At 42.4% G+C, this 18808-nt stretch overlaps 1 protein-coding gene across 5 annotated transcripts in view; it reads left to right on the top strand.

The window, feature by feature from the left end:
- Positions 1 to 18608, top strand: part of cdh19 (cadherin 19, type 2) — a 111969-nt gene extending 93361 nt beyond the window's left edge. For 4 of the 5 annotated variants that reach the window (XM_086192031.1, XM_086192032.1, XM_086192030.1 and 1 more), the window contains 10 exons: positions 10 to 304; positions 2756 to 2875; positions 4566 to 4733; positions 5695 to 5882; positions 6897 to 7150; positions 8771 to 8907; positions 9254 to 9375; positions 9663 to 9780; positions 12845 to 13096; positions 15553 to 18608. In XM_086192031.1, the coding sequence (XP_086048157.1) occupies positions 10 to 304; positions 2756 to 2875; positions 4566 to 4733; positions 5695 to 5882; positions 6897 to 7150; positions 8771 to 8907; positions 9254 to 9375; positions 9663 to 9780; positions 12845 to 13096; positions 15553 to 16067 (2169 nt within the window). In that variant the 3' untranslated portion in view covers positions 16068 to 18608. Of the gene's footprint in view, positions 1 to 9; positions 305 to 2755; positions 2876 to 4565; positions 4734 to 5694; positions 5883 to 6896; positions 7151 to 8770; positions 8908 to 9253; positions 9376 to 9662; positions 9781 to 12844; positions 14340 to 15552 lie in introns of all 5 variants that reach the window. The other variant, XR_015111030.1, reaches the window with a different exon arrangement.
- Positions 18609 to 18808: the final 200 nt, after the last annotated feature.

Below are 18808 nucleotides of genomic sequence, written 5' to 3'. Positions count from 1 at the left end.
GTTTTACAGATCAAATCTGACTCAGACCGAGGCGAGTTTTCCATCAAGTACATATTATCAGGAGAAGGGGCGGGAGATGTGTTTGAGATAGATGAGTATTCTGGCGAGATTCGAACAACGAAGAAGCTTGACCGTGAGGAAAAAGCCTTTTATGTCCTTCAAGCTCAGGCTATCAACAGGAGATCCAACGAACCAGAAGAGCCCCAATCAGAGTTCATCATCAAGGTGCAGGACATCAATGACAATGCCCCTCAGTTCCAGAACGAACCGTATGTGTCCAGCATCCCTGAGATGTGTCCACCTGGTATGTTTCAGAAACATGAGGCCAAATTAAATTTAAGCATGCAGCTTGTTTGGATTTATCTGCTCAGGTTTGGTTTTTTTTGTTTTTTTTTTTAATATCTGTCTTTGGGATTTCTGCCTCCAACCAACTTTAATGAAATTCAATTTAATTTAATTTGTGTTACTCACAACATGGGAAAACATGGGAAGTGGGATATAAAAAATTCACCAGCAACATCTTTTTACAAAATCTACCGGAGTCTGAGGCGTAAGGTTGTTAGGATGCACCCCTGTGCAAGCTATTATGAGGGGCATAGTTAATATTATCAAGCGCACACACACCTTAAGGCGTGTATATGTTTTGCAAACTGTGTGTTGGATTTTGCTGAATCTAGAGTTTAGGTTGTTGTGTGGAGAATAGAGAGGTCTGTGGGCAGCACTCTGATGGTCAGCACCTGGGAGCAGAGGTGAGTCTCCTATATGCGCTTAATACTCGTGAAAGCACTGATTAAAACAGCCGCGCGCACTCGCGCTGACTGTTAATTCTGAAAAGATCTTTCCGATACCCGTCCCTTGGAAAGCTCTTGAACTCACCAATCTAAAAGTTGAGTGCTGATTTAGAAGACATATTACTAAACATGTGGCATGACCAAGCTATGCTGGATTAGCTTGCTGCGCTAACATTGACCAACAGCTACAACAGGGTCATGCTGTTTATCCCAAACCTAAAAGAATTTAGTTCATCTGGCTTTTCTGTGCATTTCTATCTGGTATTTAAAAAAAAAATAAAAATTTTAGTACTCGCCTACTACTCACTATTGCACATCGTATGGTCACGTGACCAAATCCAGACTTTGCACCCATCTGGGGCCCGCTCAGATTTGCAGTTTCCATTGAGGTCCCCTTACGGTTTCACCCAGATGGGTTGATAAAGGGCCCATGATAAAAGAATGTAGCACACTTTCGACCCATGCAGCACCCACCTCGGCTAGCCTGCATATTTAACGCACCCAGAGCCCAGTTACAGTGCAGCTGAAGCCCACCAACCGTGGTAAAGCCCGTGTGAGCGCCACCTGGATGGTTGGGGTATTATGTTTATTTATTCTAGTTCATGTAATACATCCCATCATTTCATGATAGATCGTCACTGACTATTTATATGCCAGTTTATGAACTCTCCCTGGACCCACTGGAAACCACGGATTTTGAAAAGACATTCTGCTGCTAACTTTCATCCAAGAAGGCGACAACGCCACCGAGTTTAGCATAAAACCTGACAGAGGCGATAACGCTCCTGGTCCTCGGAGGATGCTTCTGAAAGTCTTTGATGAGCTATTACCAAGTCAAAATCCAATTTGTCAAGTACTTTGTTTAATAGTCAAATACAGCGCTGATTAGCAAATGTTAGCAGTTAAACCAAGATGATGAACACGGTAAACACAGCCTGCTTAGCATCAGCGTATTAGCATTTACATGAGCGAGTTAGCATGCTGACATTAGCATTCTATAGTGAACAGCCTCACTAGAATGGCTCGTACCTGCAGGGCCTGTTTGGAATCAATCGCTCTGAACTTAAATGAGCTGCTTATTGTTTCCAAGGATACATTTTCAAAGAGTTTTGTTTTTTTTTCCCGGCAACTGCAATCCTGGCTGACGATAATGAACAAAAAGGTTGATATGAATGTCTGTCATCCGTCCACATTCAGGAAGTTAAATGTATTGGATTCTGTATCATTGCTTGGATGCCTTTATGGATAAATTTCTTAAATAATGTTATTACAACCAGTGCCCTTTCATACCACAAACATTACCATTTCAATTTATATGTAATCTGCTTTTGCAGTATAATATCTCTCTTGTAATAAATCATAATGCATTTGACTTGAAAAGAGAAAGTGTGTGTGTGGGGGTGGGGGGGTGGGGTGGGGTGCTGGAGTGCAGATGACTTTCGAATAAGAAATGCTGCAGTAAATCCCCGCCTGTGAGAAGGACGGAGCACTCACTGGAAAAAGAGAGTGAGATAGACAAGAGGAGAGAGAGAGGGGGGGGGAGTGGAGAGGGGAAAAAAAGATGGAGAGCAAGGTGAGGAAAAGGATATGGTCATCTGAGAGAAGGCTAGTAAGTGTGAAAGATAGAGAGGTGAGTTGGAAAGCAGAGCAAATGAGAGGCAGGTGGATAGTGTGAGCGATATCGCTGCAGGACTGGAGAGCTTGTCACACACACCTGCACAGACTGACTGTGTTGTGAAAGGCCAGTGCTCTACCCCCCATCCTCCCCCCCAACCCTCGGCCCTTTGTCAACATCTCTCTTCTACCCCCCCCCCCCTTCCATTTTCGATGCTCCCCCACCCCCCTGAGCCAGACAGACAGACCCTGCGGGAGTATGGCTTAATCACTTTATTTCCCCGTCGACTGGAACCGCTGCCTGAGCTAACTCTAACTGCATGATCCCCCAACCCCCCTCTCCCAAACAGGGACCACAGTGGCCCAGGTGACAGCCACAGATGCTGATGATCCCATGTTTGGAAACAACGCCAAGCTAATCTACTCCATCCTGCAGGGGGAGCCCTACTTCTCCGTGGAGCCAAAGACGGGTACGGCGAGCTGACTTCTACCCTCCTCTACCCACCATCAGTTACGAGCGCACTCCCCTCCGAACAGCCAGTTTAGTCATTATGAAGACTCACTAGAGATTTGACCATGCAGGAAATGATGTTTCCATTTCTTACAAAAAGGGCTAAGAAGGACAGAAAGGTCAAATGTTTCTAATTTCAGTTTGTCAAGACAGCTTTAAGGATTTCCCTCCTCTCCCCACCACTTTTAGATTATTTCTAACCAAGATATTGTTAAAATTCCCCAGGCAACTTTGTCTCAATTATTGACAAATTACACCATTCCTTCTGGGGCCTTTTAATCTTTGACAGAAACTTAAGGCCAGTAAATGCAAATTGACACCACATTTTCTTACAGAGGTCATTTCCAGCTCTTCCCACACACATCTGTTGACTTTGATGAGGAAGACTCGAGGCGGTCATTGTTGACAGTGGAATAATGTTTACATGTAAATGAATGTATTAGACTGGGCAGTTTTTACTTTTGGAGCCATGGATACAGTGTCCTGTAGTCAAAAAATGTGATAAAAGTACTAAATCTTTTATTCTTTTAGACCATGGGGCTCCATATTTGTCTCGCTCTGCACTGTCTGATATGTTCTTTTTTAAAAATTGGGCATCAAACTCACCATCAAATGACTTCCCCTCTGTGAAAGTAGCAAATTCCCCAAACCACACTGACCGTCTGTTTGCAAGTCCATTTTGAGAGAGAAAAAAAAAATATCGGAGCTCATTTTATAGATTAATGTCTGTAGAGGAACCAAAGAGTCTGAAGCTGAAATTAGTTTGAAGTTACAAGTTTAAATTAACGCTAGCCCTATCTTCAGTCTTGTTTCCATGAACGTATTTTTCAAGTATTTTATTGGAAAAGGTTGTTTCAAATGTCAGAATTCTGAAAGAAAATGCTCCCCATGTTCACATAAACACACACTATAAAGTTTTATACACGGTTGAAAGAGTTTTTGCTATCTGGAATATTGAAACAGCGCATTTGAATAATTCCAATGTGGCCCATCTTAAACTCGCGGGGTCGCCGTCTTCATGGATGTCACCTAAATTTGTCCTGTCCTGATAGCGCGCAACACAAACTGGGACCAAAGGACAACTGCGACCGTACCAACTGAAACTAAGTCCTCCAGAAGTCTCTCCCTTAGACAGCAGCAGATGACGAGGGGGACCTCTTCTTCATCGACTTCACTCTTACAGCCATCTTCTAAAAAGACTTCATTCACCCCAAACCAGTAGGATGGCTCATGTGGCTCACGGCCATTCCCAAAAATTGCGAGATTCACCTGACAGTTGGATGGAAACTCAAGTGCTTCTACGTGGTCGGCAGGGGATCGCGAGTAGCCTTCCACACGCTGTCCTTGAATGGCTGCTGAGAAGCTGTTTCCATCCACACACTCTCATTTTCACGTCCATCCACGTTTTTTAATCAAATTATTCACCCTTATTTGTATTGTTGCCTCCATTCCATCAACAGAGGACCCTTCAAGTCATCAGAAAGCCTCCTAATATATTTCTGGGTATTGATTAAATCTCGAGAACATTATGTTTACTGCCAATGCTGCACGCCTCTCTAATGGACTACTTGAGGCTAAGTTTGTTTATTAAGCACAGATTCACGGGTGCTGTTGTGATGAAGCCGCCTCTCATCTCCTTCCTCTTGCAGGGATCATTGTAACATCCTGGCCCAACATGGACCGCGAGGCCAGGGAGCAGTACCTGGTGGTGGTGCAGGTGAAGGATATGCTGGGCCTCAGCGGTGGATACTCCTCCTCCACCACGGTCACAGTCGGCCTGACTGATGTCAATGACAACGGGCCCGACTTCCAGCAACGTGAGTCACTTTCATGAGTCACTCTGATGCAAACAGCAGGCCATACACACTCAATGAAATCAATAAGGGAGTACAAAGCATTGCAGGCTGCAGACATGTTTAATATTATACCCGGGAGGTATTTATTTGATCGTGCGTTGTTGGGGTACGGGTGGGTGGTTCGTGCTGCATTTGACTTTATATATTATTCAGCCAGCAGCAAAAATTAAAAGGAGACAGTCAAAGAATGAGAGCGGGACGGAGGGAAGGAAGAGAGGTTCTTTTCATCTGCATGTCCACACGTACATGCATCAGCCTCTAGATGAATTTAATCATTCACACATGAAAGGACATTTGTCATGACCTTTTCGAAACAAACCTAGCCGTGGTAGCAATAAAGCCCACTAAATGAATGCCCTGGGAAGAAATCAATTCAGTAGAAATGAGACAGCAAGGATGATACTTTTAACTATTAATGCCACAATCACATCCGATGCTCCAGCTACTGTATCCTGCGGTCAGTGAAAAGGCCGCATAAATGTTGCACAGCTATATTTCACTTTGAACTGTGCCCTCTGTATTGTCACATAATTGCATATTATTATCAGCAAGGTTTTTGTGTGTGTGTGTGTGTGTGTGTGTGTATGTTTTTTCCTTGCAGCAGCAGCTATTTGCCTGTTGAGTTCTTCCCGCTTGTGGCAGCCATCCAAATAGACTGGCTCACAGACACAATCATATTTTCTCATCTTTTTATTAGACTCAGACTAGGATTATGTGGAGTTGCCGCAATTTATCTGTAACTCACACAAATTGACCCTCAACCAAAATGTCCTCCCTTCTTAACACGTTCTCTTGACCAGCCACCAGCAACTCACTGCCGCGTCGGCAAGATTTAAGCGCACACAACTTGTATTATTTGTTGTCTTTGCTCCAGAAAACATCCATTTATCAGTCTAATGGTGTCGACACGATGCTCTTACAGATTTATACACCTTTGCCGTCCCTGAAAATGCAGCAGTGGGCACCACGGTGGGCAGGATTTTGGCAGAAGATGGTGATGTTGGCATGAATGCCAGAATGACCTACAGCCTGGAAGACCTGGAGGAAAGCTCCACTTTCATCATCCAGACAGACCCGGTGACGCAAGAGGGAGTGATTCTGCTGGCCAAGGTGATTTCTGCTCTGCATTGGATTTACAGTACGTTAGATTAAAGATTCATTGATTGCCAAGCAGAGAAATGAAACAGACTTGTAAACCGTATTTCATAAAAGTTACAACAGCCGAATAGAAACATCAGAAAAGGAAAAATTACTTCGTTTTTTTTTTCTTGATTGGTGCTTTCCACTGATTTCCTGTGTTGATCAGGTTTAAGAATTGCACGAAAGTAGCAATTAAAGCTATAGTGCGTCGTACGCCACCTACGAATGAACATCCCTTACGTTAGTGCCTTCGCCAGTTGAGTTCACACAATGCTCATTAAGCTCCGTCGGGGGCAACACTCCCTCGCTGGTTCCGTTAGCCGGCAGCTAACTGGAATGTGGATAAATGATTCAATTATGTGACTTTCCAAATGCTACCAGATCAAATGGACTAAACTATGATGGTTATACAGCTATATACTGCTGTAAAGTCATGTGTAGTTACTGGGCTAATTTCTGAGCTAACGGTGTAAGCGTGTGTCAATAGTTCTGTGCTTAAACACAAAAAAGTCTTCTACATTAAAAATAGCAAATATAATGGCACTTAAAGCTTGGGGTGGATCATGGTAATGTTTAAAACAATGGTAAAAGATAATTGCTGCAAAACATTACCTGCTAGCAGCACGCTGCAACTGCTACTACTACTTTTTGTTTAGAGTATCGCGTCACCTCAACTAACTTCGCCCTTTTCGTAGTTTCGGTGTGATCTTGGTTCCCTTCCTTGTTAGCGACCGCTGCTCTTGGGTGGCTTTTTTTTTATAGTGCTGTACATCAAACATTTTAAATAACTTAACCTAGTGCTAAGCACGGGCCTCATTTTAGGCATTTAACCAAAACAAAAATTCCAAAAAGCCATCGACCTGAAGTAGAGAGAAGCAGACACCATGCTAACTTATTTCTAGCTTTCAGGACGGATTTGATTGTAACAGCCACGAAATTTAAAAAAATAATCTTAATAAAGAAGACCCTTTCTGTCTTTCGCAGCCTTTGGACTACGAAACAAAGAGACGTTTTGTGATTGCTGCAGAGGCAGTCAACGATCACGTGGACACTGCTTTTCTGCCTCTGGAGGAGTTCACGGACAGAACAACGCTGAAGATAGTCGTGAGCGACGTGAACGAGCCTCCTGTCTTCCTCGCTCCAGTCTATGAGTGGAAAGTTCCAGAAAATGCAGCCGTGGGAACTGTAGTTGGCAGCGTTAGTGCCCGGGACACCGACACAGTCAACAGCCCCATCAGGTAAAGTGAAGCTTCCTAAGCGTCGAGAGGAAGAACTGCATCTGCCAGTATGATAATGACGAGGTAGACACCAAGGCTGGTGGGGGCGGAACATCCTTAGACAGCTTGCCCCAGACAGCATCCTCCAAAGGGTGAAAAATTATTCAATTTCACATAGTGTTACTGGCTCGGTGCATCCATTTTTACCCTTGATCTCCAGATACCCTGTACATGGTTCATATTTATCTCATATTACTTTAGTAGGAAATGAGCCCTGCTGAATAAATCATGAACATTTTTTTTAAACCTCCCAGGCTTTTTCTGCCCATTGTCATGGTATTATCACAAAGCGACGTGGTTAGGACGTGGGAATGTAATAAAGCACCGTACGAGGTGGCATATGGAATTGAGATTTGATGTCATTTGCAAGTGGGGCACGTTGCAGAGGAGACGGCAGCACTTCTGGTGCCTGTAGTCCATTTCAGCAGAGCTTAAGAGTGGCAGGTGCTGCATATCATCCCCGGCCTAGTGTCTATTACGGTCCCTTTGGTGACACTGTCTCATTGATTAATAAATTCAAGCTGACATTCTAGGGGTTTACAAAGTTCTAGGAAATATGATTAAGTTTGCCAGATTGGCTTATTTTCCATCCTATTGACGAAGTGGCTCGCAGAAATGATCGCTTGCTCTGTGTTTTGGTTCCTGGTTGTCCTGCTGGGGTGTATTAAGAAGCGTTAAAGTCATGAAAGGACAAAGGTTTCTGTGAGACACGATTCTGCGTTTCTTGGTCTGTTGGTGACGAACGTTTTTTATTCTGTTATTTACTTTATTTTATTTAGTGTGAAAGCAGAGGTTTTGAAAACTGATAAGTTGCGGAGAGGCTGTAAAGAAGTAATTGCTTACACTTTATGTAACGTGTTCCCGCAATTTGTTTTGTTTGCGGAGACAAAGTCAAACTTTGTTCCTACGATTTGATACATTTTGGACGGAACCTATAAGTTGTCCCCATGAACTTGACTCATTTGTTTTCTATGAGATAACAAGTTCATTTGTTTTCACGCCACCCTTTGTATGATTTTGGGTACTGGAAATAATTAGTTTGGGGCTACAAATTAATCAAAGTGTGGGAACATCTTGTATCACCCGGTGTTTGTCTAACCTAAAGCCAGCAGATTCAAATAACCAACTCGTGGCCTCAAACTATTCAAAACGCGGGAACAACTTCTCAGTTCTACCTTCTTCTCTCTAAATGGCCGCTCTGTGCCCACGTATTTCCGGTTTGATCTTTTGTAACTTTTATCAAATAACTAGTTTCTCAGCTCCTTCAAGCTTGTGTTTGTTTTCAACTTTCAAAAAAAGAGAAATTATGGTCAAAATGAAAAACAATACTCATCAAACCGATGAAACACGACAAACAAGTGTACCTTCTTTCTGCATTACGGCTTTGTTTTGTCTCTTGGTCACTGTGTGTGTGTGTGTGTGTGTGTGTGTGCGTTTCTCTCTTTGTTCTTGAATATTTGTCAATTTTTTTTTTTTTTTGCAAAAGAGCAGTTTGCGTAATTAATCTCCCTGCGGTATCATGATGTTTTGTTTGCCCAGAAAACCACCTCCCCTGCTAAATATGTGTGCTTTTTCTTCCAGATATTCCATTGACAAAAGGAGCAACGCCGCAAAAGCTTTCAAAATAGACCCAAATAATGGAACTATAATTGTTGCTAAAGCTTTGGACCGAGAGACAATAAACTGGTACAATGTGACTGTTGACGCCATGGAAACAAGTAAGGAGAATCTCTGGTACAATACCCTTATTCAGATGAGAAACATGTCAGGAATATTTAAAGCAGTGCAAAGACGATAAACCTTTGGCGACTCCGGAGTCAAACAAGCGCTTAAATGTGCTTCTCTGCTGTTTTACAACGTTCCTCCTATTGTCTTGGTTGAAGAAAGCGGTGAACCCTCGACCGCTCCTTCCTTTTCTTTCTTTTTCTTTTTTTTTTTTGAAATAGCAGAGTCATGATTGAAGGAGCATTTATTGGTCTTAAGTATTATTCTGACAGAGCTTTTACAAAGCATTTATGATACATGCACCCAGTGGACAGCAAGTGTCTATCTTCACTACTGCAGCGCAAAACCATTTATCCTCCTCTGTGGTGGCGTTCATCAAAGTGCTGGACATAAACGACAACGTGCCAAGGCTTGCTAGAGATTACCAACCATATATCTGTGAGGGGACACAGGCGGGGGAGGTATGTATATTATGATGCACTGATGCTGCTGATTTACAGCGCTGCATTGAGGGTGCCTCTGAAAGTGGTCAGTGAAATTCTCATTTCTTTTATTAGATTCCTGCATTTCTGGGGTTTTTTTTGTTTTTGTTTTTTTGTTACCGTTAAACTGGAGCTATTTGGCTCTGAGTGTCATATTTCCCAGAAAGAGGATCTGAAGGCTGCATGTCATGACTCCGACTCCCCACTGAAGGAGGTCTGCAGTGCTGCTGCTGCTCCCCGCTCACGCGCCCCTCGTGTCTCCTCAGCTCGTTCAGCTTCTCAGCGCCGTGGATCCGGACGACCCTGCCGAGGGACACCACTTCTACTTCTCCATGGTCCCCGAGAAACACATCAATCCCAACTTCACCATACGAGATAATCAAGGTTATGTCTAATTAGATGAAATTAGATGATTTTTTTGTCACATAGCAACCATTAGTACTACAACTCATAATTACACACACACACACACACACATACACACACACACACATACATATATATATATATATATATAAAACGAAGCCTTGGAGCTACGGCAGTGTTTGATTTACAGATGTAACTGAAGTTGGAAATGGAACTAGAGGGTATAAAGATGGATCATGGTATTCAAATAAATGATTGGAAAAAAAACTTATGCGAAAATAATCTTGCCTTTAAAAAAAATATTGTTCCGTTGTTTTTACCGGCTCCTGGTTGTACTGCATCACTACTGCTAGAAGTGGCTAAAAGTTTACAACAAACTCTTTCACCCACCAGCGTTTCTCAACATTCTCACTCATCTTCCAAGAACCCCAGAATATTCTGTGGAATGATTATGAACAAAAAAAAAAGGAGCTTGTTAAAAGAAAGAACAACGCTTCTAAAAGGTTTGAGTGGAAGTTCATCCGTTCTCATTTTATCATTACTGAGAAAATGCAGGGGGGAAAACATTGCATTTACAGTAAATGTGCTCTTAACATGTAAGAGGCGTGTGTTTGCTTTCCAAGCAGCAAGCCAGCGCTCAGAAATCACTAGAGTTTAGGAGGAGGGTCCTGGATGTCCGGTGTGGCTGGACCAGGTAGCAGCTGGCCCACACTGGAGCATAACCAGGTCCGTACAGGCCAGAATCACGGACTACAGGCCCAAATGGCGCAGCAGCGTGGAGGGATTACAGCCACGTGAGATACAACTCGTAATGATGAACTTAAACCTGCAACGAGAGCTTTAGCTCATTATTTATCCGCCTCGTTACTGTTTTCCTTCACTCTCCCGGTTCTCTCGGTGTTTACAGCCTCAGCAGGCAGCTGTTTAAAGAGACCGAGCTTGAAACACCCTCCGTACACCTGCTCAGCGCCACACGTCAAACGCGCACAGTCGGCGACGAGCCGATGAACTGCAGGAGGATTTAGCAACTAAAATGTCACATACGCTTCCCTCAAAGTTTGATAGAGAAAACAGAAGTTGAAGGTGAAGGGAATTTCGGAGGTGCACTCACCGGGTAGCCGAAACTTCAGAGGCATGATAGAGTTGCTCTGTAATAGCTGGCAATGTGAGCAGCTGTTTTCTTTTGTCATATCAGCTTAAAAAGATAATAATATATCACTGCTGTGTTGACGATTTCTGCCCCCCCTCCCCCCGACACACACAAAAAAAACCAAACAGTTAATGCAGTTTTATAATCCCACGAGCCGATGGTGAACTTCACCTTCACCACAGCCTGTACGACTGCATGAGGGCGCAGCAGAGGAATACTAATGTTCTCACAGGTTCCACTTTCATGAGAATGCTGTTTGTTTACGCACTTAAATGAGTCATTCCCTTTATTTTGCTATTAATTTCATCAAAGAAAAGTCAGATTAAAAAAAAAAAAAACATTCCTCCATCGACTGCCCTTTTCAGGTTCCAGAATCCTCTGAATATTTCGACTACGTGACTGAAATAAACAATTATAAATGAGTATAATGAGACTGGAACTCTAGTAGGTTTAGTTGACTTAATATGATCAAAATGAACAACAATCAAACTGACTACTAACTAGAGGTTTTGACTAAAATGGGACTAGTTTAGAGATTTAGTCGACTGAAACGAGAATCAGAGACGAACAAACAGGGAGTCCTGCTGTCGAAGGCTAAAAATTAAAGAGGTTTTTACCCATTTAACAAGATGAGAATGACCAATAATCAAATTAACTACCGTGAAACTCAGACGGCTCAGAGTTTAGCCAAATGTTAACGTGACGTTAATTTGATGATGAAAATGAGACTAAAACATCGTAAACGTTTCTTCCACTAAACTTGATTTAATCAAATTGAATAAACTCAGACCAAAACTTGAGGTTTTATCAACTAAAATGAGACTGAACTCCATCCATCCATCCATCCATCCATTTTCTATCCTGTTAAGGGTCACTGGGGGTGGAGCCTATCCCAGCAGCCTTTGGGCGAGAGGCCGGGTTCACCCTGGACAGGTCGCCAGTCCATCACAGGGCCAACATACAGAGATTAACAACCATTCACACTCACAGTCACACCTACAGTCAATTTAGAGTATCAATCAGCCTCGTCCTCTCTTGATGTCTTTGGACTGTGGGAGGAAGCTGGAGTACCAGAGAGAACCCACACAGGAACAGAGAGAACATGGAGACTCCACACAGAAAGACCCTGTGCTGGAGCCGGGGCTCGAACCCACAACCCTCTTGCTGTGAGGCGACAGTGCTGACCACTGCACCACCGTGACTCAAATCATCAAATGAACTAAACTGTGATTAAAAGTAATGTAAGTTTTGTTCCAAGGCTTTGATTACGCTTCACCACTGCGATGGTAAATCAATTTGAAACAAGTCACATTTACATTTTTCTTTGAACTGAGATTGGATTTACTGCATATTCTTCTATCGTCTACTAAAACGTGACCAAATAAAAACAGGACGATGAGGATGAAATGCACTAAAAAGTAACATGGAGATTTAAAGAAAGGACAAAGACTGAATTATAAAATAACTCCCACTAAAGTGAGTCTGAACACTGGTAACGACTTCAAATGAAAATTAAATCTATGCAGGTTTGCTGTTTGTGTGATTGTCCGTGCAACGGCAGCCGCCCTGTCAGCAAGCAGCTAATGAATAATAAATCACGCAATAAACGAAACATTTAAAACACAAATGGTCTTACCATTTCTGAAAAAGATACAATTTGTTGCCATAATGCCATAACATATGCCATAAGTCCACAAAAAAAAAAAAAGCCAAAGAGATTTTTCCAAGCTACTTTTATTCACTCTGAAATGTTTATTTACTGAAAGCGTGCTTCCTGAATCCCATTATGTGTGTTGGTTCACTTGTTGGGTTTATTTTTTTGGATTCCCTCCAAAAATATCACGCTGAAAGCTCATGGTTTGTTTTTTGTTTTTGTATTTGATTTATTTTGTAACTTAAAATTGCACTTCTCGCTCTTGACATCATTCTCAGACAACACCGCGGGCATCGTTGCACGCAGGAGCTCCTTCACCCGCAAGGACAGAACCCACTACCTCCTGCCGGTGGTGGTGACCGACAGCGGCTCGCCGGCCCTCTCCAGCACCAGCACCTTAACCATCAGCGTGTGCAGCTGCCAGCCCACCGGCCATTGTCCTTCAAGTGGGGTGGAAGCACTGGCTTTGTCTATGGGGGTTAGCCTGCAGACCCTGCTGGGGTTACTGGTCTGTTTGGTTACGTTCACTGGTGAGGAAGAAGAAAATACTCTGACCTTTTGGGATTTTTTAGCTCCGTTATCTAGCATCCAAATCATTTCTGTCCCAATCCTGAGCGATCATGTGTAGGTTGGATGATTAGCTCATTTAAATGAAAGATGATCAATAATAATGTTCCCTCGGAGGGGAGAGGAAGTTTTATTCAGCGTCTCTACCCAGTGCCATGCTGATGCTGATCACACCGGAGACATATTCCACAGTATTACCAGAAAACCATTTATGCATCCTCAGATCTTCAAACAGTAAAATGCCTACTTCAGGATTACCACCGGGTTTGTTCAGTCAATATTTTGGAAAGTGTTTCTTCAGACCACAATGAGATTGACAGAACAGATGTCTGGCTAAACAAGATTGTTACAGATGTTTGCAGGTAGAATGAACTAGGAATTGTTTGGTTTTGCATTGTGGATTCACAAATGATTTCACTAATGAGATGTGAAAATTTGAATAATGAAAGCTATCTGATTTCTTAAGTTATTCATAGAAACATCATACTCCCCAAAAAAGTTGGTGTAGTCATTAAAAGGAACAGGCTAACTTTTGGGGAAATATGCTAACTTGCCATCCTCCCCAGAGCCAGGAAGGATGATAGATACCCTTCTCTCCTCTCTGCTGAATTAGGGAGCTGGCTAACAACAGGCTAACCGCTAGTTAGCTGCACACAATGAACGACTGGGTGGGAAACGTTAGCATAGCTCCATCCAAAGTCCTCAGCTAGCTCAGGTTCAGAATGTTGGTTTATCCAGAAGTAATCCTCCTCATCCTCTTTCACAATGTCGGCCATGTTTAGCCGCAGCAGTCAACAAACGTTCTGTTGGTCAAAGTTACAATGAAGGTGCTGCGTCAACTCAGTCAGCCCAGCAGTTTTGCCGAGAAAGCAGTGTCCAATAATGTGTTAAATTTCAAAATTTAGAGTGTCTGGTAATTTCAAATTATTTCATGGTAAATGTTGTTGCCTAGTATTTTGAAGGTTTGCTAATATTTCCCCGTTGCTACCATTCATTGTGCTATGATAACTAGCCGTTAGCTGCTGTGTGTTAGTCTCAGCTCTCTCCCACTCATCTGACTCTCGACAGGATAAAAAAAAACATGAATTCAAAAAAAAAAAAACGAATTTCAAGAATTGTTATTTTGTCATGAAATTTTGTTGTAAACAAGTCACTCTTTTTCAGCAGATTTGTTCAGCTAAAGCTGTTCCACCTCACGACATTTTGGCAAGTATATAAATTTGTGTTAGGAATTTCATTAACATATTTTTTTCTTAATTCAAAACCCCCCCTTTTTTTTCCTTTACAAAAAAAACCACCTCACCAGCACGCCTTTCACACACACACACACACACACACACACACACACACACACACACACACACACACACTCGTAAGGTGCTGAAGTCTTGCAGGCCAGTGACGTCAGGCGAGAGGCGTATTGGTTACAATGCATCAGTCGCATTGCTGTCCTGGGACGTTGATGGGTTCGCATAGTGAAGAGCTTTATTATGACCTCGGCTGCTTTGTGTCCTCCCTGTGCCCATCACATGAAAGATTAATGACAATACCTGCTACGCTAACATTCTGTCTGTTGAGCAAAGCACCCGCTTAAAAGACAGCTGCACCACGAGATGTCCTCGCTTTTGTGAGGCTGAAATTAATAATAATAATTGTAATAATAATAATAATAGAATTTTTTTTTTTTTTTTATTTTACCTGTACTACAAGCTGCAGAAGAAGAAAAGTGTTGCGTTAATCTACGGAGTCCTGCAGTGGCCAATAGAGAGAAAAACAATGAGTGACCCTAAGATGGTACTTGTTCCCACAAAACAATCTTAGCATGGGAACAAGTTATATCTTGTGGCCACAAATTAATCAAATTGAGAGAAGGGAGCAAGTTATTTCCTATCATCATAAATTATTTCACTTGACGGAACAAGTTACATCTTGTGGCCAGAAATTAATGGAACAGTGGGAACAATTCGGTTTCGGGAGGAAGAGATATCTTGTGATGACAAATTCATGGAATTTAAGAAACAAGATATGATTGAGGGGAACACACACTAATTAAATTGAGGGAATCATTAATATTCTTTGACCATAAATCAATCCACTTGTGGGAACAAGTTACATCTTGTGGCCACAAATAAATGAAATTGTGGGAATATCTTTCATCCAATTGCCATATTTTAATTGAATTTGGGAACAAATTACATTTCATGACCACAAATTAAATTCACTTGCTTGAACAAATTATATTTTGTGGCTACAAAATAATAGCAATTTTTGACCACAAGTTATATACTTTTTCCCCTCCATGGCCGTCCCAGGGCTCCATATAGATCACCAAAAAAAAATCCCAGCTCCATCCGGCGCCGGAGGTACTTTGTGCCCTGGTGTTTAACTGTAATGGCTTCCTGCTGTGTTATGTCCACAGTGCTGTCAATTCTAATGCTGATACTGAGAAGACACAGGCGGAAACAGCAGGAGGAGCTGGAGGTGGAGGTGAAAGAGCTGGAGCTGCCAGAGACGGTGTCCCAAAAGGTTCTCTATTATGAACAACCGAAGGTTGGTGGAGAAGACTTCAGCCAGCTCATTGTCCCGCTGCGCCCCCACCCACGGAGGAAAGAGAGGAGGTTGAAGAGGGAAGACGTGCGGGCGAGCATCCGGATGTCCCTCCGAGAGTCTCACCTCATCGGGCCAGAGGATGAGGTCTTCAGGCAGTTTATTCTGGACAGGCTGGAAGAGGCGGATCAGGATCCCTGTGTGCCTCCGTTTGACTGCCTCAGGATCTATGCATATGAAGGGTCAGGGTCTTGCACAGGGTCCCTGAGCTCATTGGAGTCAAATCCAAATGAGCACAAACCTGAGCAGCAAGTTTCCAATCCCAGACCTAACCTGGTGAGACTCAGCCCTTGGTACGGCGCAGGGGACGAGGACACCGTCTTCTGACGGGCAAGAAGATCCAACAAGGCCTGAAATTACTCATATATGTTTTACTGGATTCATATTTATTTGTTGTACTTTGTTCTCTCCATAACTTTTTACATTCTATGATCATTCCGCATCAACTTTCAGCATCCATAGCTATACTATACAATATCAACGGTCAGTTAAAGTCAGCAATCGAACGTCTTCAGTCGTATGTGATTAGAAGAAGCAGATATTTCTACTCGTACAAGGCTGCCCTCGCCACAACAATGTCACCTTTGGTCATTTGCACACCAAGATGAACTTCTGTTTACGTTTTACTGACAAGTGAACTCTTGCGTTTGTGCCAATGATAAGCAGCGAAGACGGGAATTGCATAATAATTACGCTGCTGCAAAGCCTCTCGAATAAGAGGTCAAGGTGGTCGTACGGGTGCACAAAGCATGCGTCTCCAACAACAGGAGTTTGCATCAGAGCTCAGTGCGCGTGACAAGAAAGAAAGACTGCTAATAATTCACAGTGAGTTTGTCACCACAAGCGTCTTTCTTCACGTTCAATCAATAAATCCATTTCAGCTACAGAGTAATAGGGCAGGGGATGAGAAAATTATAGTATTTGTTAATGAAAGAAAGTCTCATAGGTTGATTTGAAAAGCATTAGCGAAATGTTCCCAGGCATGGTGAACTAGTGATTACATGTAAGGCTGTACCGCGTCGTAGTTTCAGTATTCCTTAGAGTAACCACTAAAGTACATGTTGTCGACAACGCGGAAGGCCCACCATTCTGGTTCTGTCTCAGTTGAGTTACGTCCCCGAGTCGTTCTATGCTCACTTCTATGCAGGTGGATTTATTTACACAGTCACAAAGCTTCCTCTTTTTTTTTTTTTGAGGCTTTTCAGTTGTTTGCTTGCGTTAAATTGGGGTAGTAGAGAAATTGAGTCCGTGGTTCACCAACTATCTGGGGCAGTCAAAAATGGTTACACCACTTACAAAACATTGTCATTTATGGATAACAATTTGTTTCAATGAAAAATTTGGTTTGTGACATGCCAATATGGTAAAGGTCCGGTTAGGTTTATTTTACAAAAACGCTTAAGCCTCATTTCCACACGCCAATACAAAATCAGTAGCTTGTTAACTGACTCGTAGCCTGTTAGCTTGCTTTTGCTAGCACACTGTCCATGGTTTATCAAATCTCCAAGACAAAAGTCAATCTGAAATGTACCCACCCTCCTGAAAATAAACCCAGGGGTTCTCCATAGGCAATGGGCTTCCAGTGCATCAAATAGAAAGTTACTTCCAGAAGTCGCTGTGTCAAAACGAGCAATTTAAGATCAGCAGAACAGTGTGGCGTCTGACAGTTTACAAATGTAGCGTTGCTGCAGACTTTACAGTATTACAGCATCCATCCAATGTGTGACATATTTAACGCCACATTGTGGCGCACACACTAAATACACTTCCACTCTAAGTATATTACTTACAACAACAGGAATCTCATGTTCATGTACACAAACTGCAGTGATACTGAGCTGTGTATCAACAGGCTATGTAAATCATCCACAGGTCCAAAAATAAACTGTAATACACCCACATAACTGCCGTTGACATACTGAGAAGTCTACAGGGGATTTTTCAGTCAGAGGGCAGGCTGACAACCTGACTCATACAGTATTGTGGTTTTTGTCATTCTAAAAAATATGACATTAGCTCTGTAATGTGCCTGCGGTGTTACCGATGGGGGAATTTTCAATATTTGATAAATGCAATAGAATGAGGCAGTGATGGTGTACTTTTTTGTGGCCAACCTGGATGTTAGCATATTGACTAAGAGCCACGTGATTTTTTTCTGATAATGAACCCTGTTGCAACAAACATTTGAGACACATTTTGCTGAGCAAGATAATCACAAATCAACACCACTTTTGTGAGTTTTTTTTTTTTTTTGGAAGCGTAAATTCAATTCCTGGAAGTCCTACTGTAAGCTAACATCTGGTGATCGATGAACTTCACCGTGGACACGTAACTTTAATGTTGCCACAACTTGTTTTTACCTTGATGTTGTTTCAGGTCCACATCGACCTCTGTAGCCTTCGTTGCCACTTGTTAGCCATTTTAAAGACATATAATATGACTGTTGAATTCAGGAGCGTGGTACGGTGCAACAGGGGACTAGGGGTTTCCAACAATGCTGGCTTACTTCTGCCCCTCTATACCACCTCAAAATTTACCAGCGTGGTATTTACTTAAGTATTTAATGCCGTAGACCAAAACATGTCGTAAGCTGGTATTAACCACAGACATTTAACCAAAATCTCATTCAAATCCGAAGGAGCTGGTGTTAAACAATGCTAGCTCATTTCCAGGATTTTAGGACTCATTCTTGTGCCACTCTAAAGAATATGTTGTAGTCGGGCTCATATTGGTTTATGTGTGTATTGGAATTGTACTTTATTTATTCATATGTATCTTCCCGATTGGTACTTGTACGGTCAAATATTTTTCTAAACGAGATTTGCCTCCTTATAAGGTTATTGTCACAAAGGTGAATCTACACAATTGTATCAAATAAACCTGATGAACATCCGCTACGCTGTATGACTTTCTGTTTTCCGCTGAGTCACCAGAGAGCCCGTCACACTCGTCTCGTCATCCAATGAGAGATGAGTGACTGGCAGCCAAACGCCAGCAAAGGTTGAGAGGAGAAAGTTGGCTGAGGCTTGAATCGAAATGTATAAAGGAAATGAAACTCTTGGCAAACG

Source organism: Aulostomus chinensis, chromosome 21 (assembly GCF_037954235.1).
Source record: "Aulostomus chinensis isolate RoL2024-O1b breed Wild chromosome 21, RoL_Achi_v1.0, whole genome shotgun sequence".
Classification (NCBI taxonomy): domain Eukaryota; kingdom Metazoa; phylum Chordata; class Actinopteri; order Syngnathiformes; family Aulostomidae; genus Aulostomus; species Aulostomus chinensis.
The sequence above is the reverse complement of the archived record's forward strand: the minus strand, read 5'-3'. Positions and strand labels throughout refer to the sequence as shown.